At 36.4% G+C, this 26076-nt stretch overlaps 1 protein-coding gene across 2 annotated transcripts in view; it reads right to left on the bottom strand.

The window, feature by feature from the left end:
• The window catches only part of DOCK4 (dedicator of cytokinesis 4), a 249613-nt gene that overhangs the window by 138048 nt on the left and 85489 nt on the right, over nucleotides 1-26076 (bottom strand). For both annotated transcript variants that reach the window (XM_082311114.1, XM_082311115.1), the window contains exons 2-8: nucleotides 24868-24951; nucleotides 23824-23864; nucleotides 21375-21430; nucleotides 19372-19468; nucleotides 15011-15159; nucleotides 13546-13630; nucleotides 11742-11893 (exon numbers count right to left, since the gene is read on the bottom strand). In XM_082311114.1, coding sequence (XP_082167240.1) covers nucleotides 11742-11893; nucleotides 13546-13630; nucleotides 15011-15159; nucleotides 19372-19468; nucleotides 21375-21430; nucleotides 23824-23864; nucleotides 24868-24951 — 664 coding nt within the window. The remainder of the gene's footprint in view (nucleotides 1-11741; nucleotides 11894-13545; nucleotides 13631-15010; nucleotides 15160-19371; nucleotides 19469-21374; nucleotides 21431-23823; nucleotides 23865-24867; nucleotides 24952-26076) is intronic.

The following is a 26076-nucleotide window of genomic DNA, read 5'->3' on the forward strand; positions in this document are numbered from 1 at the left end:
CTGAGAGCACTGGGACTGTTTAGCCTGACAGCAGCTCAGAGAGGATCTTATTAACATATATAAAAACCTGAAGGGAGGGTGCAAACAGGACAGAGCCAGGCTCTTTTCAGTGGTGCCCAGTGACAGGACAAGAGGCAACAGGCACAAACTGTAACACGGGAGGTTCCCTCTGAGCATCAGGAAACAATTTATTTACTGTGAGGGTGTCTGAGCACTGGCACAGGTTGCCCAGGGAGGTTGTGGAGTCTCCTTCCTTGAAGATATTTAAAAGCCATCTGGACATGGTCCTAGGTGACCAGCTCTAGCAGCATTAGATCAGATTACTTCTGGAGTTCCCTTCCAATCTCAACCATTCCGTGACTCTGTGATTATGTGTAAGTATCACATAAAGGCAGCACAGAGACAGCTGGGTCATTTGGGTCTTTACAGAAATACAGTTCTTTACAGATTGTTCTCCATCTTCCACCTCTGCGAGTTAATGCACCTCTGCCATGCTACAACACTTTACCACTTGTCTTTATTTGCCCTGAAGTATCAAATAACTATAATTAACAAACTGTTCCTCACAGCAACATGCAACATATTCTTCATTAGGCAGAGGACCATCCATACAGGATTCTTCTCCTGTACTTCAATAACTTCCATAGCCTTGCACTGAGTATACACCCTACAGCTTCACAAATACATTCTCCATCTCCTTTGTGGTCTAGTGTTCAACGTTGTTTAGAAGCAACAAAGAATTTACCTATTCAAGTCTCCTGCATTTAGAGTGCTGATGTCTGGAGCACTGATCCTAAGGAAACTAGATATTGAAACTTGAGTGTAACCCACTTACATGCTTAAAGCAATATTGAATCTTTGAGCTCTTGCTCAAGAGAGGCCACAGGGATATCTTTAAAGAAAGATATCATGGGTTCTTACTAGTGAGCCTTCTGGGTAATGGAAATGTATTATCAAGCTTAATTCAAGAAGTATCCAAGCCCTTCCTTGCTGTTGTTCTGACTGTTAACAATTAACAATAGTCAGTTGTGTAAACTTTAGATAGAGGGATGATTAAAAGTCAGGTTCTTTGAGCTGTGCTATAACAGAGCAGATCTCAAAGTTTGAAGATGCTGATGGAGGTTACAAAAAAATGCCTATAAACATTCTCTTACTATATCAAAATCCTTTAAGATTTTCATAGAGTAAGGGAGGAGGGGAGTGTTTGTTTCTTAAAGGGAAAAAAATGACATTATGGCTTTTTGGGGGAGGAGGGGTAAAAAAATAAATTTGAATACAAAGTAGTGAATATTTTGACCAACAAAATGTGGATTTCAGCTTTCAGCAAGTGATTTAACCAATTTAAAGTAATAGCAGAACTCAAAGTCATAAGAAGATTGATGATGTGTATGAATGTCACTAAAAAGGTGAGGTTGAGAGTACCACAAAGGAAGGGTAATCTTATTCTTTGATATGGTCTGGAGTTTATATAATCATTAAGCACATAATCAAAAGCTCACAAAATAGAAAATGCAGTTTGCTTTCATTGGCCTTGGATAAACAGCCTATTCCTCTTTGCACTGCTTAAGAATCTGTGCTCATTTGAGGGCAATATGATAGTTACAAACAAGGTTGTTCAAGGTGATAGGAAAAGGAGGATTAGCATGCCAGCTTATCTCTGCTCCTCACACAGATGGGGCCAGAGGCATCAATCATTTGTGATCAGACATTCATATCTTATTGACACAGACACAACATGTATATCAATGAAAGAAAATCTTACCGCACTCCATCTTTCTGAAGTGCTGCCTTGAAATTGTCCTATTAATAGCATTGCTATTTGGAAAAAAATATAACATTAAGAAAATGGTTTAGAAAAGACACTACTACAGGAGAACTGTGTGTCATATTGCAGATTTAAGAAAAATAATTTCTACAGCAGTATGTTAGCATAACACAGAGGCACAAACTCCACATAAATGTAAAGGTCAGCAAAGCAACTGGGACTTTGGGCAGGAGATGATGCAGCATTTTTATGCATACTCATCAATGCCAAGAACAGGGTCCACAGTCTAAACTGAACAAATGTAGGCAGCAGGCTTAATACCCTCCATTCCCTTTGTTATAATACACTGCCCAGTGTTGTCGGTATTTTCAAAATTCTTTTGAAAATAAAAACAGGCAAGATGTCTGGATAGCAATGTGCTATGAATACAACTACAGGCTTACAGTATCAACACTGGAAAGGTAGGTATTTCAGAGGACATTGGGATATTTGATTTTTTGAACACAGTCATTTGGTAAATATTTTCTTTGGGGTTTTGTTTTTTGGTTTTGTTTTGGGTTTTTTTTGGTTTTTTTTTTTTGTTTGGTTTTTTTTTTTTTTTTCTTTTATTGTAACAGCAGAATACTCCTGTGGCAAGAAATAAAGTTAACAGTCTCAGTGAATAATGCACATTGTTGGGAAAACAGCTGTTACTTTGTCCCTTGCAACCTGTTAAACTGATTCTATTAAAAGCTGGTAAGTGAGATCTTTCCAGGATCTGATTAAAAAAACCTCAATATATCTTTGATTAAAGGATTGGTATTCTTAGAGCTCCAGTGTAAATGGGCCCTCTGGCTACACTAAGGTCATCACGGCTGCAACAAACTGCTGTATTGGGTAAATGATACGAGTACATGTGGGAGAAAAGCATGTACTATCGTCAGATGTCATTTATTTCTCCAAAATTCTGCCACTACAAAACTGGTAACTGTGTAATCGGTTGAAGTACATACTATTGGCTTTGTAAGTGTGATCTAACTGCAAGAAAAGAGGTTAATTTCATTAACTTTTGTGCTGGTGAGAAGAAGATATCTCCAAAGCAAACAACCATCACTACACTCTTTAGTATTCTAAGTGTTGGGAATCTAAGCATCTTCATATTCCAGCTTTACAGAACAGAAGCTACTGATAATTTCTTAGGCATAGAAAAGCCTCAAAAACTTCACAAATCTCATAAATGACCACACATTACAATAGATTTATGAAGTAGCTAATAAAGAGCATAAGAACACAGGACTGTTGCACTCTGCTGAAGTGTTGAAACCACTCATTTCCAGTCTTCCTTTGGAGCTTTAACAATGTCCTATCTTTTACCTAAAGTTTAAACTTAGGTATTTTCTTGTAAGTGCATCTCACATTAAATCAACTGCATCCAGGTGTCTATAATCGCCTTTTAACTCTGATTTTTTTTTTTGTAATGTGATTGTAAAGGCTAAAAAAAAAAATCATTTAACTCCCAAAGTAAAAAATTACATGAGTACAGCGGAGTTACTCCGTGTTTTACAGGATTTTCCCCCATTCAAACTATGATCCTGTAATACCCATCTTACATACACTATTTTATGATCTACATGATTGGGTTAGTTTGAATCAGGTGTTAGCTTTTGAAGAAATTCTGTTCATCTCCACATTTTGATTCACAACCCAGAACAGTCTAAGCTAGTGAACTGCATTTCTTCTGCATAAAACCAAACTGGAACATATGTTCTTGCCACTCAGTCTACACAACCACAGAGTTAGTCCAAAGTAAAAATCCTTAAAACATTTACACATGTTAACATTCGGCTTAGCATGAACTGCTGCTCCACTGGCTGGCACTACTTGCTGAAGTAGACAGCAGTCAGACTTTCAAACTGTTCATCTAGTTATACCAAAATTAGATGATATAAAAACAAACCATCAAAGCTCAGTACTAAATTGATAAGTCCTTCTGGTTTTGCTTTTCTCAAACATTTGTTGAGCATACCAGATTCAAGGAACAGATTTTATAAAAGCATCTCTTAACAACACTAATTAAGTACCGTCTGGACTCTCAATAGATCTAGATGGGGTATGTTTGAGATAATATACTTCAGAAACAGACTAAGATGTACAACTCTAAGTAGCCAGTAAGAGCTCAGCAGTGGCCAGGAAAACAGGACTGAACTGGAAGACAAAAAAGCCTCGAGAGAAGATGTGATCATGGACCTCTTTCATTTTCCAAATACAGTAACAACACTACTCTACAACTGTATATGCTAAAGATTTTTCCTGTATATTAGGATTCTAATAGTGTAATTAGTTCTACAAATTAAGCATCATCAAGATAGCTTTTTACTTTCTTAAAGAATAAAAAACTAAAGAATACACAAACAGGGCTTGTGACCTTAACTGAAATAAAACAGGAAGAGGAATGTAAGGTTAAAAGATGTAACAGTGCATAAACCAAATAATTTTACTGGACAAGCTGTATGGCTGTACCATGTTAAAGCAGTGCCATTCACACACTTGCTCTGTCCCACTCAGGTTGTTACTGTTCTAAGAAAGAAAACTGCAAAGCAGAGAGAAGGGAAGGTAAATGGAAGAAGATACAGGAACACACCAGGGAAAACTCCAGGAATCATCAGGGGCTGACTTCAGCTGTTTATTGTTAATTTAAGTAATAGCAAAAATTACTCCTAGCAGCTAGTTTAGCTAGAAAATATGGATATATACATATGCATACACAGTCAAGTGAAATTAGTATGCACCAATTAAGTAGAAAATGAGTGATTTGCAACCGCAGTCTTAATGCATCAAGTGCATAAGTGTGTCATCACTCAGATTTAAATACTTGACTATCAAGAGCAAATGTCTACAGTTTTCTTGCTTTGATATAGGAAGTAGAATATTCATGTCCAAAAAAGCCTCTTAAAGCGTGAAGACACACGTTAGACAATTATACCAATACAGAAACAGTCTGCAAAGTAATATTATTACTGTTTATTAACAATAATAAAGTCATAAATAAACCTGTATTTTATTATTACATCTACCTTAACACAATAGAACTGATGTTACTGTGGATGCCAGCACAACCAGAAAGAGTTATTTTTAATAGCAATTTCCAGCAACAAAAAAAGCCTGGAGAAAAGTAGTCCCATACTGTCCCAAACAAATGGCAAGTGATCACAAAAGAATATCTACCTCTAGTTTACTAAAGCTGACAGAAAAAATCCCTATTGCCCAAAGTGGGCACTGATCACACGAAGTGACATGCAAGTGATGCATCACAGCTGCTACCAATCCAGAGAAATCTTTAGTTAGGAAGTCTGAAGGTCTGTCCTGGTTTCAGCTGGGATAAAGTTAGTTTTCTTCTTAGTAGGTGATATAGTGCTGTGTTTTAGGTTTAGGATGAGAATAATGTTTTGGTTCTTGCTGAGTAGAGTTTACACCAGTCAAGGACTTTTCAGCTTCCCATGCGCTGCCCGGTGCACAAGAAGCTGGGAGGGGGCACAGCCAGGACAGCTGACCCCGACTGGCCACAGGGCTATGCCATACCGTATGGCATCATGCTCAGGATATAAACTGGGGGAAGAAGCAAGGGGGCACATTCAAAGTGATGGTGTTTGTCTTCCCAAGTAACAGCTATGCATGATGGAGCCCCGCTTTCCTGGAGATGGCTGAACACCTGCCTGCCAATGGGAAGTGGTGAATGAATTCCTTGCTTTGCTTGCACACATGGCTTTTGCTTTACCTATTAAACTGTCTTTACCTCAACCCATGAGTTTTCTCACTTTTACCCTTCTGCTTCTCTCCCCCATCCCACCAGGAGGGAGTGAGCAATTGTAAGCAATTGTGAGCAAGCAGCTGTGTGGTGCTTAGTTGCTGGCTGGGGTTAAACCACAACAAGGTCAAAAGAACACCAAGCACCATACTGATTTTTTTTGTCACTATTGACATCAGATTTCTTCTCTGGGAAAGTCACTAATTCATTTCAACATCACAATTTCTCACATCTCACCTGAAAAACATATTATCATCTAATTCTTAGTACATGTTGGGAAAATTATGAGCATTTATCCATGCTTTTAAGATGAAAAAAATATTTAATTGAGAATAACCTAGTTTTAAATTTACCTAATTTTCCTTTTATTCAAAGCACTAAAGGAATACTAAGACACATTATCATAACTACAATAATGGTTTAATGGGTTTATGGCTTTAATTTCCATCTCTTACTTATTTTAAAATAAGGTGCTATCCTAGAATTGCACTGGTAGGTCACACAATGAGAGCACCAATTTATATGTTAAATTATAAGAATATTCCTTAAATGTGTACATTGCCTACCACAACATAATAACAAGACACACAGACCACGCTTTCTTTTTTAACAAAAGAATTTCAGTATATACTGAAACTACAGTAGTAAATTTGTACTTATATATATATCACTTATTTTTGCTGCATCTACTCTAAATCCTTTGCAAATATTTTAAGAGCAAATTCAGAGTGCTTTTCCTTATGGATTCCATTCTGAGGGCCTAATGTCAAGAAGTCAGATAACTAATTTTGAGTATCTATAGCCTTTATGAATTCAGCATCAACTCTTAACTGAACCTGAAGGCTCAAACTTTTTTGAGATCTAACATAGTGAAACAGAAAAAAAAAAAGAAGCAGGATGGATTCAGCTCAAAATTACTTCAGAGTATGCCAAGCAGCTCTTTAATCAGTACAGTCTATGGATTTTAAAGAGCTAGCCAACATGCCCTAAAGACGACACAGGCATTTCATCAGCTGAATCTCTTTCTAGGTTTCACTGACTATAACTATGTCTCTGTAGACTGTAAGAGGAGTCTAGAGACGCAGTTCACACAAAGATCTTAAGCTTAGATGGATTCCAATAATAAATTAAATATCATAACAATAACTAAAGGTGGATTCCAATCCTGAAGTCCATTTATTCATCATGAAACCTTCTAAAATTAAACAAAAAGGAAATGCTACGCATTGGCATATGTCTTAATCTTGACAACTTACTCGTGACTACAGAAAGATAAGGACAACCTTACTCTTGCACTTAGATACAAAGCTCAGCTATTAAACCATACCTTCCCTATGTTATCAAGTACCTTCTTTTTTCCTTGTTTTTCCAAAGCACAGACTTTTCCACATGGTAACATGCTAATCCACATTATTAACAACTCAGATATTTTCAAAATAAAGGAAGAGAAAAATCAAACCCTTTCAAAGTATTCAACACTACAGTTGATCAGAAAAATCAGTAATTGCAAATTTGCCAAGTCACTATCACAAAAACAATTGTTTTATGCACATTAGTAAAAATGACATCCTCTTATCAGTAATGTATAAATACTCAAAATTTAATGAAAACATTCTGTATAAACTCTGCAGCAATATACAGATAGATTTATACATTAAGATAATCTCAAAGAAAAATGCTGCAAAATATCATTTATATGCTGCAGTTCCTTGCAGGCCTGTAACATGAAGAAGCCAGGTGAGCTATGAGCTTGAATATGCTATATTTCTTTCCAAATGCTGCTAACCATTTTGAATAAGAGCATCCTGCCCAGAGGCTGCTTTTTCTTGCACTAGTCTGCAGCTGGACTAGGAAGGGAGCGGCTATATTCAACCTTCCTAAAGCCTTACTACTCCTTTTTGTAGATACTTGCCCCACCTCAGTATCTATAAACATGATACTTGAACCAATGTTTCTGTTCAAACAGCTGAATGTACAAAACGGGTAACAAAAAGAGGCTGTGGAAAAAGATATGCAATCAATTAAAAGAGTAATCAGATAACATTGCTTCTAGTCCTCCAACAATCTTTTGAAGCTGCTATTTCAATTACATAAACCTGAGGTTACAAAAGATGAAATAAATATAGAGATCGATCTTACATTTGTAGGTCTACCTCATAAGAAGCTAAGTTAGTCTTAAGAAAAATATCAGAGCAGTAATTCTATCATTAAATCTCTCTTCTGCTATTTTTACTCTCTCCAAATGAACTCTTTGTTCAAGAGGCTACAGAGATCACTTGCTTTATGTCAATTTACATCAGATGAACAATGAACACTATACTAGCATCCACATAAAGCCACATTTTTGGAGCAGTTGCACCTGTGAGCTTGTACTTAACATTATGCATTCAAATGGTCTCATTAAAACAAGCAGGATTACCCACCTGAGAAAAGCTTGGTACAAATATAGTGCTTGCAAAACTGAAACTTGAGGTAAAAAGCAACAAAGTCCAAAGAAACAGAACCCAAAAATTCTAATACCATAAGCAGCAACTTAAAGAAATACATTTTAAGTCATGTATATTCATATACTTCTATTCTTAATCAAAGATCTTTCTGTTTCAGGAAATAAATTATCATGTATAGTTCCTTAAGTTTATCTGTGCTATTAACAAGTTTCATCTATTATTTTCATTGCTTTTTTCTACTGGACCACAAGACAGCAACTTAGGAAACCAAGAGCAGCTAGGTTGTGACAGACTTTAAGGTGTTGCCACACACAGCTTTTGACCTGCACTGTCATCAGAAACAAGGAGAAGAACCCTCATATCCAGGCTCCACAACTCTATTATTGCCAGTAGGCTTCGGTGTCATTGCAGGGTGTGAACTGCAGTAGCTGGGGAGCGCAGACACTGCTCCTCTCGTACATCATCTTTCTGAGGGAGGCTGTTCATTTCATGCATGCATCAGCCAGGGCCTAAAGACCTCTGAAATATCCCACCCATTTGTACTAAATAAAAATTATACATCATACCATACTCTTGTGCACCAAGACCAACTAGCTTTGGTTTAACTCTGGGATAACCTGGTTACATCACTTCCAGGTCTAGTCCAGAAAGCCCATATAAATCTCCAGCTTGGCCACCTCTGCATTCCAGAGTTCATTCTGTGATACAGATATACCTTGCATCTAATTTGTTCTTGTGAAAACTCTCTTGGTTTCAGCTTTTTCAACATGTTGAGACATTTGTTTGTTTCTTGGGAGGGTTTTTTGTTGTGGTTTTGTTGTTGTGGGGGTGTATGTTTGTTTGTTTTGCAGACAGTTGCAAACCACCTTCACAAAGTTCATTTTGTCATTCCCCCTGTGTCCTAGAAGGCCGTTTGGATTCATGGCAACATACTTCAAGGTTTGCCAGTAATGGGATGAGGAAGTTCACACATAATAAAGCAGCTGCAAACAGACACTGGAGTCAGGAATCAATAACTAAAGGTCAGATCACAGCAAGCATGTGACAAACAGCTCTAGAATGTGTGCTTTCATGTGAACATGAAATCCAATCCATTTGCTTTCATACTACCACTGCTGCCATAACCTTGTTTTCAGCAATCCATAACACCCAAATTGTTTTTTGTCAAGGTCTGAAGCTCTCTCTTAAATCTATCACCTGCTGTGGCATTCACTGGAGTGAACACAAGAGATGTGCCCTGATGCACGTTTAATTCTCAGAAATGACAGTAAACTGCATTTTGGTGACTAATATCCAAAGTGCAGGCCAAAATGAAGTGTCAGTATTTAGCAGCTAACATTGTAACAATAGTTGCTTATGTGAGATTCCATTAACAATAAAAATCAATTTACTCAGTATAATCTTCCTTCAAAGCACTGGTTAGTTATTTGCCCAGCTACAAAGCACAGACATAATTTTGTCAAATTCAGCCCAAATTCCACATAGTTCCGAAATTCCTATTACGATATGTAAGACAATAACTAGTATACAGTCATGGCTTTGTACACATTTTGAGTAACACTTTTTACCTATTAACAGGCTTAAAGCAGTAGCTTATATTTCTTTTCAAGCATCTGTGAGCTGTCTTAGCTGAAGTGTTTTTTGTTTTGAATTTCTTTCATTTCTCTAGTGGCCAGTCTTAAAGCAGATTATGTTTGTTGCCTCCAGAACATGTTCTTTCTATTGTGAGAAAAGCAGAGAATACAGTGGCCAACAACCAGCAGCAAATTATGAATGGGAGCCTTCTGACCAGAAGGTGATCTCCCATTGTATCGGGTTTGCAGAGCAAGGCTTTGGTAGTGGGGGGGCTACAGGGGTGGCTTCTGCAAGTAGCTGCTAGAAGCTTCCCCCATGTCTGATAGAGCCAATGCCAGCCAGCTCCAAGACAGACCTGCAGCTGGCCAAGGCTGAGACCATCAGCAATGGTGGTAGTGCCTCTGTCGTAACATTTAAGAAGGGGAAAAAGTTGCTGCACAGCAGCAACCACAGCCAGAGAGAGGGGTGAGAATATGTGACAGAACAACTCTGCAGACACCAAGGTCAGCAAAGGAGGGGGAGGAGGCGCTCCAGGTGCTGGAGCAGAGATTCCCCTACAGCCTGTGTTGAAGACCATGGTGAGGCAGGCCGTCCCCTTGCAGCCCACAGAGGCTAACAGTGGAGCAGATATCCACCTGCAGCCTGCGGAGGATCCCACGCTGGAGCAGGTGGATGCCCACAGGACCACATGGGAAGCCCATGCTGTAGGAGGCTCCTGGCAGGACCTGTGGACCCATGGAGAGAGGAATCCACGCTGGAGCAGGTTTGCTGGCAGGACTTGTGACCCTGTGGGGGACCCACGCTGGAGCAGTCTGTTCCTGAAGGACTGCACCCCATGGAAGGGACCCACGCTGGAACAGTTTGTGAAGAACTGCAGCCTGTGGGAAGGACTCACATTGGAAAAGTTCATGGAGAACTCTCTCTTGTGGGAGGGACCCCACGCTGGAGCAGGCGAAGAGTGTGAGGAGCCCTCCCCCTGAGGAGTAAGGAGCAGCAGAGACAGCGTGTGATGAACGGACTGCAACCCCCATTCCCCTGCGCCACTGGGAGAGGAGGTAGAGAATTCAGGAGCGAAGATGAGGCCGGGAAGAAAGGAGGTGTTTTAAGATTTGGTTTTATTTCTCATTACTCTACTTTTAATTTACTACCAATCAAATCAATCTATTTTCCCCAAGTTGAGTCTGTTTTGCCCATGACGGTAACTGGCGAGTGATCTTTCCCTGTACTTATCTCGATGCATGAGCCCTTTGTTATATTTTCTCTCCCCTGTCCAGCTGAGGGGAGTGATAGAGCAGCCTGGTGGGCACCTTGTGTCCAGCCAGGGTCAATCCACCACACCCATCACCACTGCACAAGCATTTAAGGGTTCAGTCTTCCTGGCATGTTCCTCAAACAGAACTTATAAGGCTCTTGCACTAACTCTGCTCTCCTCCTGCGCTCATATTTATTAAGTGCATAGTGGTTCTGCTGCTACTCACTCCCATGTTCTCTCTTGGCCAGAAATGTGCTGGGAGTAGAAATAACTACTGAATATTTAAAAAGTCAAAGGTTTTCAGGGCTCTCACAGAATTTAAGCACTACGACAAACAAAAAGAATGGTTCCAGGATCAGCTCCCAGCTGAAAAAAAAGAGGCCAAACAAACCCTAAGTGGATGTGAGATTGGGTTTGACTGTTTCACTGAAGAACAGGCACCTCCTCATTGAAGTACAGGGTTCTTTTATAAAAAGAGTCTTAATTCACTGAATAAGGGCAGCCCTCTAGTCTCATGTACCTTGGAGAATTAATCTCAAATATTACAGAGCAAGCAACAGTTCTAAGTTTTGAATGTGCACTGATTAGGAGAGAGGCAAATAGAGATACTGAAAAATGACCTTTAGGTCACAGAACTAACATTCACTCTGTATGCATACATGTATATATGTTCCTACACATCAAAGCTAACTGAAACAGGTAAACAAGATGGAAATATACATTATTTAAAATCTAAAACAATACTACACACTATTAAGCAGAGAAACTGAATTTCAAAAGGAAGCAAAAAATTATCCTGAATCAAGACAATCTTCTGCTTGTTTCTAAATGTGAAATTTGCTATCTGGATCAAGACATACAGTTTATATTGACAAAATTTATGTAAAATCAGTATTCCAGTGAAAAATCATGTTGTACCTGATCGGCCGATTTTCTTTACTATCAAAGAGTGAGAAGATTACTTCCAGTTCCTCTCCGAGATTGGAGCACATTAGACTTTTCATCTGAACAAAGAGATGGTGGCTGCTAGCTGGTACTGGTGTGTCTTTTTTTCGATGACGATGCTCCATCTAAAAATACCACAAGCAACACAGCAGCCAGTTTGACTTAATCAAAAATCTCAAAACAGAGGTAAAAAAAATGTAATACTGAACTACTTTCTTAATCCCAATTTTTAAATTTTTAATTCAGTATTAACTTGTAATAGTTTTTTTATTTTCTTTTTTTTAATCTGAGAAGAACACAAGGAAGTGGCTTTCCATGTGTTGCAATCCATCATAATTATCTTTAGGAGAAAAAACAGTAACCTCTAGAGGTTTACCTTTTTTCTACTCTGAAAATTCTAAGCCACTTTAAAGCTTTGTGCTGTAACAATATAGTATTTCATAGCTGGTTTCAATAGTTAATCATCTGATATTCTAGTATTCAAACACACAAAAAATGCTTTTGCAGAAGACTAAATACCAGTACTTTAAAATGGAAAAAAACAGGTCCATATTTTATAATCTTTAGCAGACTGCTATATAGCAGCTACTAAATTCTCTTGATTTGACTTCGCGGTTTGTACCTTCACCATTGTAATCACTCATTAAGAGTAGGACAATATTACGTTGTACTATTTCTCTCTTACATTGTACTAAAAATAATTTTAAACAGCAATCTTTCTAAGCTAGTCTTCAAACTGAGGTTATCTTGGGCTTTTTTTTTTCTCCCTCTATTTTTGAAAGTGCACTCCATGAGTTCCATTATTAGTTTCTGGGTTATTCTTCCTCTATATGTTTCTTCTTATGATTAATGGTTCCTCACTGTATTTCATCTAGTGCTTTAACAGGATTCCATAAGATTACATATGACTTTGAAACTACCCAAAGGTATACTGATTCTAGCATGAAGAAATTACTATTAGGCTTGACATTACAAGTTATCAACATAAGTATTGAAAAATTATCAAAAATATAACATAACTTCAGTTCCATAGAAAATTGTAGCAGTTATATTTTTGCTTTCTTCTATATTTAAATACAAAAGTTAACATAAATAAAATTTAATTTAAATAAAAGCTTAGTCTTAAGCAAGTAAGAATCAGAACTGTATATCTCTAACAGCTGCAGAACTTAAATATGAGCCAAAGCCCACATAAATGAACTGGCAAGTTTTCTTAGACCTCACTGGAGATTAAATCAGAATAAGAAATATCAGTGCTGGTTTTCGTAAATCAGGATGGGCTTTTATACCCAAAGGAGAGCTTTTCCATGCAGTTTAACTGCTATTTACATTAATATATTAGAAGAGACCAATAGCCCAGTATGATTAATTGTGACAATACTTCTACCATGAGCATATCATTATATTTCCACAAATCTTATCTAACAGGACTCATGGGCCCGGTAAAGCTCTAATGAAAGAGAGTCTCATAAGCTTTTCTAGATGATTAAATTCATGTTAACAGTCACAATTTTAATGATATATCAGAAAATAAAACTTAACATGTAAAATGAGATGTGTGCACACAAATTTGATGTCAAATAAAAGCATCTTATACAGATGTAGAGATGACCTAACTGCTCAAAAGAAAACGTCTTTCTGATAGTAAAACTCATTACATTATGAAATGCCAGTTTATATGACCAAAAAAGTACTTTTGGTTAAGTAGAAGAAAGCTGCCATCAAAACATCAGTATGCAGTTTGATAACAAAAATACTGAGTATTATATTTACATACCAGCCTGTAGAGCTCTGTAATGCTGATCTCTTCAGGATCCACCATAGCATATTCTTTTCTTGGAACTAAGTCAAGTCCCAGTTGTCTGTATGAGAAATGGAATAACAGCAAGTAGTTTCTACATACAAAGGAAACAAATTAACTCATTGCTTCTATTTACATTTAACAGAAACATTCCGACAAACAATGTACATGTTCACTGGTACTCTACAGTTGGGTTTGGTTTCGTTTTAATGTATTTTGGCTGTATTCATCATTGACAGACAATTCCTCCCCTTTCACTTTGTAACATTAATAGAATACTTTTTCCACAATTTTTAAATCTGTTTCACATTGTGGACTATGTACAATGGATACTGTCCTTTGTACTATTGTGAACATTGTACAATGTGAATTGTATTGTCAATTTGAATGACAACCGTGGAAGAGATGATAAAAAGAAAATCCACCAAATGCCAAAACATCAGCTTATTTTTAATTTGGACTGGATGGCATCAAAGCTGCTTGGCTGTATCCCCTGAACAAAATAATGAAATGAACTTGAGTCAACAGGAATAAAACTTATTTTCAGCACAGCAGCAAGCAGTAAAGATTAAGAACACATATGGGGTAGTCATGCTGAATCTAGAAAAACTTGAAAGATTAGTTTTTTTAAAAATATGTTTTTAAAGCCTAGGAACTGACCGCTTGAAAAACCATCACAATTCCATTCGGTTAGCACAAAATTCTAAGCAGACAGTTAATCATACACAGTTAATCACAATTCTTCCACTATGATAGGTATTTAGGCTTTCAGACAGCAGCAGTTGCAGAAACCCCTGAAATTCAGTTAATTCTACTATTGAATAGTGCTGCATTTAGTCAGAGTTCAAGTGAATAAATATAGGCTAAAGAAAAGACCTTGGAAACAGCACCCAAATGCCAAAAGGTATTTTAACCATTTTCTCACTTTAAAAAAAAAAAGTAAGATAATATAATTTGCATTAGCTCTAATTAGTTACTCAGATAAAAGAAAGATACATAAAAGAAAGATAGAGTATAGTAGCAAGACGTATGTTAGAGATGCCCAAGTAGGAACTGAATCGTGTGACACAAGTCAAAAAGGAAGCTATGTCAGCCAGTATAGTTTCAGTTAAGACAACAGAGCTATGCGAACTGCTTCACATAGGAATCTGGCCAGGTATGTTTTAAGAAGATGTAAAAGGATGCTGCAGGTATTCCAATGCAATTCTCTTGTAGACCATACCACTGCTATGTAAAAAACAGGAAAAATAGCAAAATAAAATGATGAGCCACTTTTCACTGTCAAAACATAGTGGACAGAAAAACAATGAAGGAGAAAGTCCATTAAAAAGGGTAACACCTGTCAGAAATTTGTTCCTCATTTCAACATTCTACAACAAGCCTAAAGCTGTGGCATTATAATTACATTACACTATTTTCATTTATTATTATATTTACTCACTCATTGCCCCAATCCAGGCGAGCAGTGATGTGTCGCTTGACATCTTTCATTCGATCATGGGTGAGATGGCCGACAAGGACCTGCCTTCGCAGGTCTAGGATTTCATTCATTATGTGCCACAGTCGGTGAAAGAGATCCCCCTCATTCCTCTGTGAGATAAAATATAATTGCCTCTACATCACCTGTATAAACTGACAATCCTAATAACACAGATATGGTGGGGAAATCAAGAAAACTCCTTCTTATTCCCCCACTTCGTCTTCTTTCTTCCTATCATACTGTGACATTTTAACCTGCATATGTGTGTGCACATGTGTACAAAATCATTTCAGCTTACCACAGACCCTGTCTTTGCACCACACTCACTCCAAAATTTTACTCCAACTCCTTACGCCTCATGTTAACACAGTCTAATTTATGTGATAGATATAGCAAAAATTCAACAAAAAAATTGTTTCATGCCATAGCACTGTTTTATTCCAAGAGCATGTTCATTTTGTGCTGCTGTCTCATCCAAACTGAGTATGTGATGATGTAATTCAATACTGTTTGAACTGTTATACATAAGGGAATAAAAAGGCAATAGCTCCTAGCATTCAAACTCTGAACCACAGAGTGTTAATGTCCTTTTAACTTTTTCTTGCATGGATAGAACTGTACACACTACTGTCTAACCATAAGTAAATAGTATCACATAGACAGCATCTTGTCCAGGCAGTTGTTCTTCACCTAATGATGATGAAGGAGAAATGATGTGAATATGATCGCATTTTAAACCACATCCTCCTACTCTAATTATAATACCAGGTAAGGACATAAACAATTTCCCATAACAGTTTCCTCCCAAACAGAAGTTCTTTTAACTCTTCTTTCACCAATTCTAAGTAGTTTTACTTGATATAGTTTTTCTGAGAAACTTTAGCTTGAGGAAGTTATTGCAACCTCCACTTAAGTGATGCATCACACAAAGTTGAAAAAACATTCCTATTCAGATTTGTTCTGCAAATTCTTGCCAAAAAACCCTAAGCCCATTTCCCTTTTCTTTCTTCCTATGAACAAATGGCATAAAAACAAAGTTCAGCTATTTTGCTGCATAATTGCTATGAAAACCTAAAATTCACATAGAAGCACCATTACTCTCTGTCAATAACTTTTATATTCCAAGGGCTCTGACAAACTGCCATTTGATAAATCTGCTCTTTTTATTTCACATTCATTCAATTCATAAGCTCACTAAAATGGGCATTAATTTATTGTTTGTCTTGGTTTTCTGTTTGGAAAAAAAAAAAAAAAAAAAAACAAGCCAGTGTATTCTGAAGATGCAATAACAACAGCAGCAAAGAAAAAAGTTGCCAAAAAAGAAACAACTTCAGTAAGAATAGGAATATATGAACTTTATAAGTAAAAGGAAACAAAAAAGTCATACAAAAAGCCCTTGAATTAGGAGCAAGAGACAAAAAAGACTTAATAGGAACAATATAGAGAACTAAGCTGATAGCATGTTTTCATAGTTTTCCATCAAACACTACTATATAAAAATTTCATTTCTACAGTTAAAAAAACAAATCAAATAAACACTAATTCCAGTGCATCTTTGTTTTCAGTATTTGATAAGCTCTACTGAAGTAAATTATTCATGGGAATACAGGAGACATGCTAGTGTTTAACAACACTATTAAGCTCAAAATAACATTTTCAGGTATCCTTTCTTTTCTAAAGCTTTAGAATTTGTCTGAGTTGTTTGTATCTCAAGGTGCTGAGTGGATCCACAAGCTACTGTGCTTCCTTTATAGATTTAGGTCTCTACACTAAGGGATCATATTTTTGCTCCTTTTGTTCCAGGAGAAGCCAATATACTAATATACTTGCTAATATACACAAAGCAATCACACTTAGATACGCTTCACACATTCAAGAAAACTACTTCCCAATATAATCTAGAGAAGTTTCAAACAAGCTTTGAAGAAAGTTTCTTGTTTCTGTTCTTGAAACTGTTCATACTGCTTAATTATGATTTCACTGTCAAATTTAAAATAATACTCTATTACTCAGAATCCAACAAAGAAATACTTGATTTTGTAGGTTCTTGTATAAAAACTTTCACTAAGCAAATTAGCAACTGCTCCAATTGCAGGTTTCAGAAAGGTTACCTGGCTCTGAACAACCTCTCTGAACACGATCCATACAATCATCTCAAAAACGTTACAGACTGGCTACTTCTGTACCATCCGGACTTGTAGGAAGTCTATTGGCACCACTCATTGCTGTTTCTTATGTAGCAGAAGCAGCCCTTGTATAAGCAGAAGGTAGCTAATCTTCTCACAATTTAACTCAATTATCAACTCAGCAATGAGTTAAGATGAGGGGTAGGAGACTGTAGATATAAGTGAACAGGTTTTGATTACATTTTGTGTGCACATGCTGCCATCTCCAAACCATGGTAGATTATAATGTAGTAGATTAGAAGGTCAACTGTTAAAAACTGAAGACAATCACGATGCAAATCAGAATTTAAAACTAAAATATTTTAATTAAACCTTTAAAGACACAACTCTACAGTCAAGTAAAAAAGTTAACAGAGGAAACAGAAGTAGGCATAACAGAGGAAACAGAAGTAGGCGTGGAAAAAAGAAATTATAGTAAATATTATGTCTTAGATTACGATGTGCAAAAAAGTTAAAAGACGCAGAATGGTCAGGGAAGGCTGAATTTCAGTCAGAATAAAGAGGGATATTAAACAGGTTTCTTTCTGTGTGTTATAAGTACACTGAAACAAAACAATATCTATCTATGGTGGTAGCCAATTAAGAGAAGGAAATGGTAGGATTTCTTACAGTGAAAAAGTCACTGGTCTGAAACCTCTCAAAAGAATGGAAGACTGCAGCAGGTTCTCAGGAGACATGGGAGTAAAAAACAGTCTAGGGAGCTTGTACCCAAGATCCTATTGATACTGCACAATATTTAGATAAATAAAGTAGAAAAATCCCACATCAGTATGATTTATATAATGGAGTAAGAGCTGCTTAACTGACTAGTGACTCAAAACAAGGCTATAAATAGGAAACCATCAGGTGGCAGAGTTTGGAAGAGTTTTCTCTATGCGAAAAAAGTTTCCCTACCCTAATTAAAAAAACCACAAACATTTTTATTGATATAATCTTTGCTTCAACTGAAGTTTTTAAGGGAGGTAATTACAGAATTGGAGAGGCCACATTTACAGAGTGAGCACAACAGAGCGATGGAGTAATAAATGGAAATTATAGGAATAACACACACCACAGGTGTTCTTTGAGAAAGAAAGAATAGTTGCCCATTGCTACTTTGTGTTTGGTGCTCGCACAACTGCTATTGGAACAGTATATCCAGTTCTTAGACCAGAAATGCAAAAGAAAATACAGCATAGGTTCAGAAAACAGGAATGGTTAAGGCTAAAAAAAATGATTTAAAGTGAAATTTGAGAAGAGGAATCTACTAAGATAGTTAAACAGAAAGGTAAGACTAAGTATCTAAAGTGGAACAATTTTAGAGGGGCATTCTGTAGGGAGTTGTAATAGAATTACTAAGACTGGTATGAATGAAATATGAAAATGTATATATAAAGTACAAGAAGAAATGACAGAATAAGGAAAGGTAGGCACTAATAACCATGAAACAGCAGAGGTGCTATTTCATTCAAACAAGGAGAGAAACAAACTGACCTGAAGATGTCAGAGAGGGAGAAAAAGACCAGAGCCACAAAATATCCAGATAAGGAAAACAAGAGAAATGTGAAACGTGGGACTTTAAGTAAAGTGTGAGATAAGGAAGAAGTTCAAAACCAGAATCCACTTCTGTAATGTGTGGTAGGCAAATCCAAAATCAGTTCACTATTGCTAATCAAGAACCACCCCCTAGCCTCCCTCAGCAATGAGGACTCAATAGCTGGCATCCCTTGATCTGTGTCATATGCAAGAGTTCCTGGTCAAAGAACATGGACACATCTCAGCACTTGTGACTGTGTGGATGTGAGAAGAACCAAAAACATATGAGTAAATGAGTATAAGTCAAATCAACTGGCTGAGAGATTTTCATTAATATACTATATTTCTAGAAAATACCAATACTGTTTGTTACACTTATTTCCAACATTTCAGTTTAGCAGACAAAGGAATCCTTAGATCCAACAGCTACAGGATGAAGCTGGACAAGACTCAATCAATAAGGTGCTAAAGTTTAGCAGCAGTAGTAGCCATAATTAGAAGTTAAAAACCAAACTGAATGCTTTTTTTCTGAAATACATACTTAAACTAAACTAGAGCATCTAAACAACACTGTCTTTTGAGTTGGCATTAAATCAAAGCAACATTATTCAGGGTACTTGCCACATAGAGTTGTTTCCACATTGTTCCCCAGTCTCTTAAAGTTGATGTCATTTCTGTAATAACAGAATCTTCTGTTGGAATAACCATTTCAAATTGTCTGTAACATGCAGAAGAACACATGATATTACACAAGCACTACAAATACCATTGCAGTTACTAGTATAAAGACTTCCTCCTGCCAACAGTGATGTCTATCAACCTCCATGGGTGCTCCTTCAGCCCATGACACTTTTTATTTGTATATTTCATTTAACCCCCATGGAAAAGTCTTGAGTGAAAATAATTTAATCCTCATGGGAAGCCTTGGTCTAGAGAAGTCAAGGTGAAAGTTTTTTTACTATAAGGATGTCAAAAACTACTTTCACAGCAGAGTAATTCCCAGTTTCCAAAGGGATCTTGCCGCTTTAGCTTAGACTCCAAACCAGTGATTGTTGCCATTCTTTTTTACATCTCTGTTTATAGAAATAAGACAGAAAATTCCATTCCTTCAACTGAAAGAGGATATAAAAACTCAAAAGAAACCTAATACAGTGTGAGCGAGTTCTTGCCTATTTGATGCTGGCCAAGAAAAAGCTGGGTTGGCTTGGTCAAGACCAAGCTCTCCACCACACCATCACCACTTCCACTTTGTTCTCACACACAGTATGTTTCAAAGGTTTGCATTCATGCCTGGATTACTTTTCTCGTGGTATTATTTCACTCTTATCAAGTTAACATAACAATGTAACAGCCCCTGGCCATGATGTGCCTTAGGGCACATGGCCTGAATGGGAAACATACTAACGAAGAAAATAGAGGCAACAAAGATTGAACTCCCTGCAAGTACTGCCATGGTGTCTGCTAACAAAAATTATTCCATCTTTAAGCTTTGTTTTATTGTGATGGTTTATAACAATTTTATTTCACTGAACCCTCAGTTTTATCTACAACCACAACCAAAGGATCCTAGAGCATGACAAACCACATGTGGCTTGAACTCCATCTCAAACAGTGTTTAACAGTAATGTGGAGCCATTTTCACCAGTGGGAATAAGACTTTTTAATATTATTACAGTCTTCATGATTATTTTTGCTCATCATGAATCATCGACCTTCTACTCACTCATTCATGCTCCCAAAATAAAGGTCACCTACACTTGATGTTTAGGCATCCATCTATTACGATAAGAAATGTCTTTACCTAAACAGGTTTCAAACTGTTACATATCAGTTCTCTATTAATAAATCTAAATAAATGATACAATGTGAATGCTCCCAAATTCAGTAAAACTGTGTTGAACTAAGATCACCGACAAATAACAAATTTTTTAAAAGTGATACTGTCAAGGTAAGTATTCTATCTAAAAAAATAAAAATCAGTGTTTTAGTCAGAACATTTGAGTTCCAAAACAAAATTTAACTAGTTTTAACCAATTGTTCTGGTTTTTATTAACTCATCTAAAAATGAAAAGAGATCACTTGTCAAAAATAAACATTGGCTCTTCATCACTTGAAGAAGAGTAGTAAAGGAAAAGATATCTCCATTTATAATTTTAGTGAAATCTTTTGCCATTGAACTGATACATTATCTTACTATTTGCTGGTAAAATGCCAGCTGTCTGCCATGGTACAGCTGCTGTCCTCAGAGAAAACAACTAATCTTAAACAGCAGGTCGATAGCCAGCTTCTGTACAGAATAACTTCTTCTAATTAAGGCAATACCTTTTTCAAGCCAAACTTAACAACAGGAAGTGAAAACAAGCAATCGTTTTCTCTTTCCTCAAGACAATACAGACTGATATTCCCAGTTGTACTCCATGTCTTTTCAGAATACATCACTCCAATTTTATGACCATGCAGAAGTATCAGGTTAGCTAAGGACAACCATTTCAAGTCCTGTGGCAGTAAGCTGAAGATATGATATTATAACATAATGAAATCACCACTTTATCTTATAAGCAAAAGATCTTTGGTACAAGCAACTGATCATGTTTAAATATTTGAATCCAGAACATTTCACCTACCCTTTGTTCTTAACACAGGCATTTTTCAAGTGAATGTAGTTGGACGGAAATATGCCCTGAAAAATAAAATAGTTTAGCTAAAAACAATAAACTCCCCTTACATGAGATATGGAGTACCATTTAATATGCAAATGCATGCTGAATTACAAGTCCTCCAAATAATTACCAAAAAACATGCACAAAAAAAGAATGCAATGTATACTCAGTATAGATCTAAGAATCTAAAATGCAATATTCAGTAGAGTTTAAATCCTTCAATATTTCAGAAAATTAGAAGATAAACACATGTAGAACATGTAGAATATTGCTTGAGAGATCACTTATCCTTGATATTTTTATTTATTATTCCCACCTTGACAAGAAATGGACCAACTGTGGGGTCTTAGCAACAGCGTCTTAAAAATAGTATCTTCAGATAGGGATTTTCAAAATAAAGCAAAATAAATAAAGTCAAAGTTCAATACAAATAAAGTTAAATTTATAAAGAAAGTAGTCAAAATAAAGTTTTATTTAGTGGCTACTATGCCCTGCAGTGCATGGGAAAGCTGTGGTAGATGCCTACCAAAGAGCCTCAGTGTCAGGAATGGTCCTTCTGTAGTTATTTAAGGGCTCTCCAGCATTCTTTTGAATGGACAACATTGCTGCAACAGTCCTACTGCTCTTACAGCACACTAACCTTCATAAATCAGAACAATAAGCAAAATGAAGCAAGTCAGCTTCAGGCTTCTGGCTGGGAACATAATACGCTACAGCTTGTTACGTAATGCAATTAGGGAAAATACATATATGTTCTCTTTGTAAGTAGTACAGCTGCATACAGGTTTCCTTTGTGATGATGGTGCCCCATTTTCTTTTAACACAGATGTTAGACCTTCAACAAAAACGCATCTACTATGTGAAGGCAACTGCCCTTGTAAATGCTCCTACACATCTATAATGTAAAGTAGTTCAGGACATCATCTGCCAAGGACAGTAAGATGTACAGCCTTGCACTTGTTAACGATGTGCCAGAAAACAGGATGGCTGCATATGCACGCTTACTGCTGACCAGCTCTCACAGATAATTTCTTTGAACATCAAAGCTGGCAGAATAACAAGGGAAGAATCTTGACAGAGCAGTACAAATAACAAGTGGAGTTTCAAGGTGCTCTTATTATTTTACTTTCGGAGAGACTCCCTTCAAAAATCCAATTCAGAAAACTGTTTGCATTCACACTAGGAAAGCAGAGAATATATATCTCATTTCTTCACACATCAAGTCATGTTTAGAAAACCTATTCATAACTTCTATCAACACATTTGACAGACCACAAAGCAAGACTGACAGCAAGCATGTGGTGAGAATTGCAACAAAAGACAAGATGCAATAACAAATCCCAACCACTCATGTCTTATAAATCAAATTGCAATATGTATCAATGAGGTCAAAGTAGTAAACATCAGATTAGACTCTGACTAAATTTATTGTTCACACTGACCTTCCACATAAAGCAAAGGAAATTTATGAGCAGAGCCCGCAGGCCTAGGCACAAAAGGCCAATGACTTATGATATGAGCCCCTAGAAACTTCGGAAATTAACATAGATGTGCCCTATTTTGCAGCTGAAGGGGCTTGGAAGTGAAAAGAGAAAAAAGCAAAGCTTACAATGCAGGTTAAAGGAGCAACAGATGATTTAAGATCTTTCTTCAATGGCTTTAATAAGACTAAAAACTCTAATACTAAGGTTGAGGAAAAAAAGGAAATCTTGAAATAGTTTCCCATATGAAAAACAATCTTTATAGTCAGAGGCAAGTCAACAGGAGATATTAAGAAAATAGAAAGACAAATAAGATAGGTAAAGCTTAAACATATTCAACATGAACAAACACTGAAATATGAATTTCATAATATTTCATGACTGAACATAGAAAAAATCAGTGAAGTCTGGTGTAGAGTACTATCAGCTATTCTACTATGAAAATCAAATACAACAAAGAAAAATAAAAAGAACCATATATATTACATGACAATACATATCTTTTATTCAGCTGATACTCTGCATGTGGCTCCTATAAACTAGCTGTCTCTGCTGGCTGCTCTAAATTAATTCAAAACATCAAGAAAAATAGGCACAGTCCAACCAACTTTTCCAACAGTATTTACAATTTGTATTCTCAGTAGTCTTTTCCCTTCAACTTAGCTTCCTCTGAGTTCACAATCTAAAAATCATAAATAAAAGAAAATTCACAAGAGCCTCAGATTTGTAAAGTGTACCATCCTAATACACAGGAACATTTCAGAAGTGTAATCCATGTCCAAATCTAATTAAAGCAATTTCAATAATATACTTGACTAAGCTCTAGTTTTATTTTAAGAGTAAACATTATATACATACATGGAGACTATAAACTTTTAAAAAGTAAATATACATTTTTTACCAAAGAATGCAAAACTACAATTGACTTTTACCTTAACATTGGGGTTTTTTAAGGCAAATCCTCTGTACCATCCTGTGAAGAAAGAACATTTTGCTTTTTAAAGTATGCAAATCATTTCCATATGTAAAACAGATTTCATCTTTCCCTTTTGGACAGATATGACAATTACACAGTGCTGTCAGACTGCACTCATCTAAAAGACTTTCCATACAATGAAAGGTATTTTGTTTAAACAGCTCATCTTCAGATGACTTAATTCACACAATTTCAGGAATTACTCTTTAACCCTGTATCCCCAAATGTTTTAACAATGTAACCCAGGTATATTTTGCACTAGACACCACACCAGTCAAAACAGAAATGGTTTCATATTCACTGTAAACATTTATAAATCATTTTTGGACTTCATGTTCTAAATCTATCAAGCACATTACTATACAAAAAATCATAATACACACCATTCAAAATAACAGATCCTGTGCTTTCTCTTAAGAAAATTTCTTAGAAGGTTAGCAGTATATAATCCTGATATGAAACCAAAAGATACCTATATAATCATAAATGATCAAAAAATCATTGACAGACAAGCCTTAGGTAATGTATTAAGGAGGTAGATTACGAAAAAAATGCAACTTTATTTCTCCTGCACTAGTAATGGACACTTGCTAAAATCATTAGCATTCTCTACCTCAGAACAGTTAGAAAAGAATGTTTACACTGCTTTAAGACTTAAACTTATGACTTTGAATTCATTTGAAAGGGTCTTGATGGCAGCCAGGCTTCCCTTGGGAATACCAAGAAAGCAGAAGAATCACAATGAGAACTTGCTGTTTTAACTGCTGTCCTCTATGAATGTTTATTAAACAGAGAGATTAAATAAAAAGAATGAACTGCAAATTCATTATTATAGGGATTAGAGTTCATTGGAATTGTGAAAGAAATGAAGAGGCCAAAATGTATTATATTATTGATTTCAAGAACATGTTAATTTAAGAAAATAAATGAATAGCAATGGGGTTCAAATCAACAGTATATCAAACTTCATTATCCCTGGAATTCCAACCTGTGAACTCACCATCACATTTCTCTAATATTTGAACGGTGTCTCCAATCTCCAGTGATAGGCCATGTGGGACTGTCCCTCGAAAACCAGCTATTACTGAAAATGATAGTAAGTTTCAATTATTTACAAGATTAAAATATAAATTATTATTCATCTTAACAAAAATAGTATATTAACAGGAGAAGTTAAGTGTTAGAACAAACAGGCTTACTGAAATTTAATAAGCTGCAGAAAGAATCAGAGGTTAAGCCACTTTTACGAGAAGAAAATTTAAAATACAGGACTTGAATAAACCCGAAACACTTAGAAACCTTCTATACATGAATGGAAAGCTTGTACTGGAGAACGCAGTTAGCTAGACCATAACTACCCTGAAGGACAGAAACTGTTTTATTCCAAATTCTCACATTAACACATACCAGACCTCAGAATTTTGCAAGCTGAAAGTGCCAATATTTTTGTTGCTATCTATACCACCCACACACCACAAAAGGAAAACCTTATTTCACATGTGCTTAATGGATGCTATAAACCCAACACTCCGTATAATCCCAAATGTGAGGAAATAGTTAGGGGGTGGAGACCAGTAAAGCATGCTGTTCACTAGAACATATTAAGGGCACACACAGTCTCCCCTGTAGCCTCCCTGAAGCCAGTGAATCCCAGGTCATGAGCTCAAGCTGGGACAAGAGCTACAGAAATGGGCTTCCCTTGCTGGGGATAAAACATGCCTCAAACAGAATGTCCACTAGAGCACATATGTTACCAAATACTTACAATGGTCAAATTTTAAGTCTTGTATTGTTAGTGCTAAAAAAATAGCCAGCTATTTTTTTCACTCAGAACCAAAAATATAATTCTCAAAAGCCACTCAGAATGCTCATTCCTACAAATGCTAAAAATCCATTAACATGCTAGATAGCAAGTCAGCTATCCAACACTGTGCTTACTGTATTTGAAATTCTGAACTTAATATATTATCTAATTCAGGCCATGAGACCAAGCAATAGTGATTTTGATTCTCTGTACTGTAATATTCTTTTGGAGCTTAACTTTGAAGTTTAAGAGGGAAACGGCCTTCTACCAGTACCAGCAGGGCACAATGCACAAAATGACTTAGTGACCTAACAGCAGTCTTGCTGCTATCAAACATCTATCCATCTAGATAGGAAACCCCAAATCTCACAGCAAAGTAAAAAAAAAAACAACTCAGAGGCATGA

This window comes from Platalea leucorodia (assembly GCF_965183815.1).
Source record: "Platalea leucorodia genome assembly, chromosome: 4".
NCBI classification, from domain to species: domain Eukaryota; kingdom Metazoa; phylum Chordata; class Aves; order Pelecaniformes; family Threskiornithidae; genus Platalea; species Platalea leucorodia.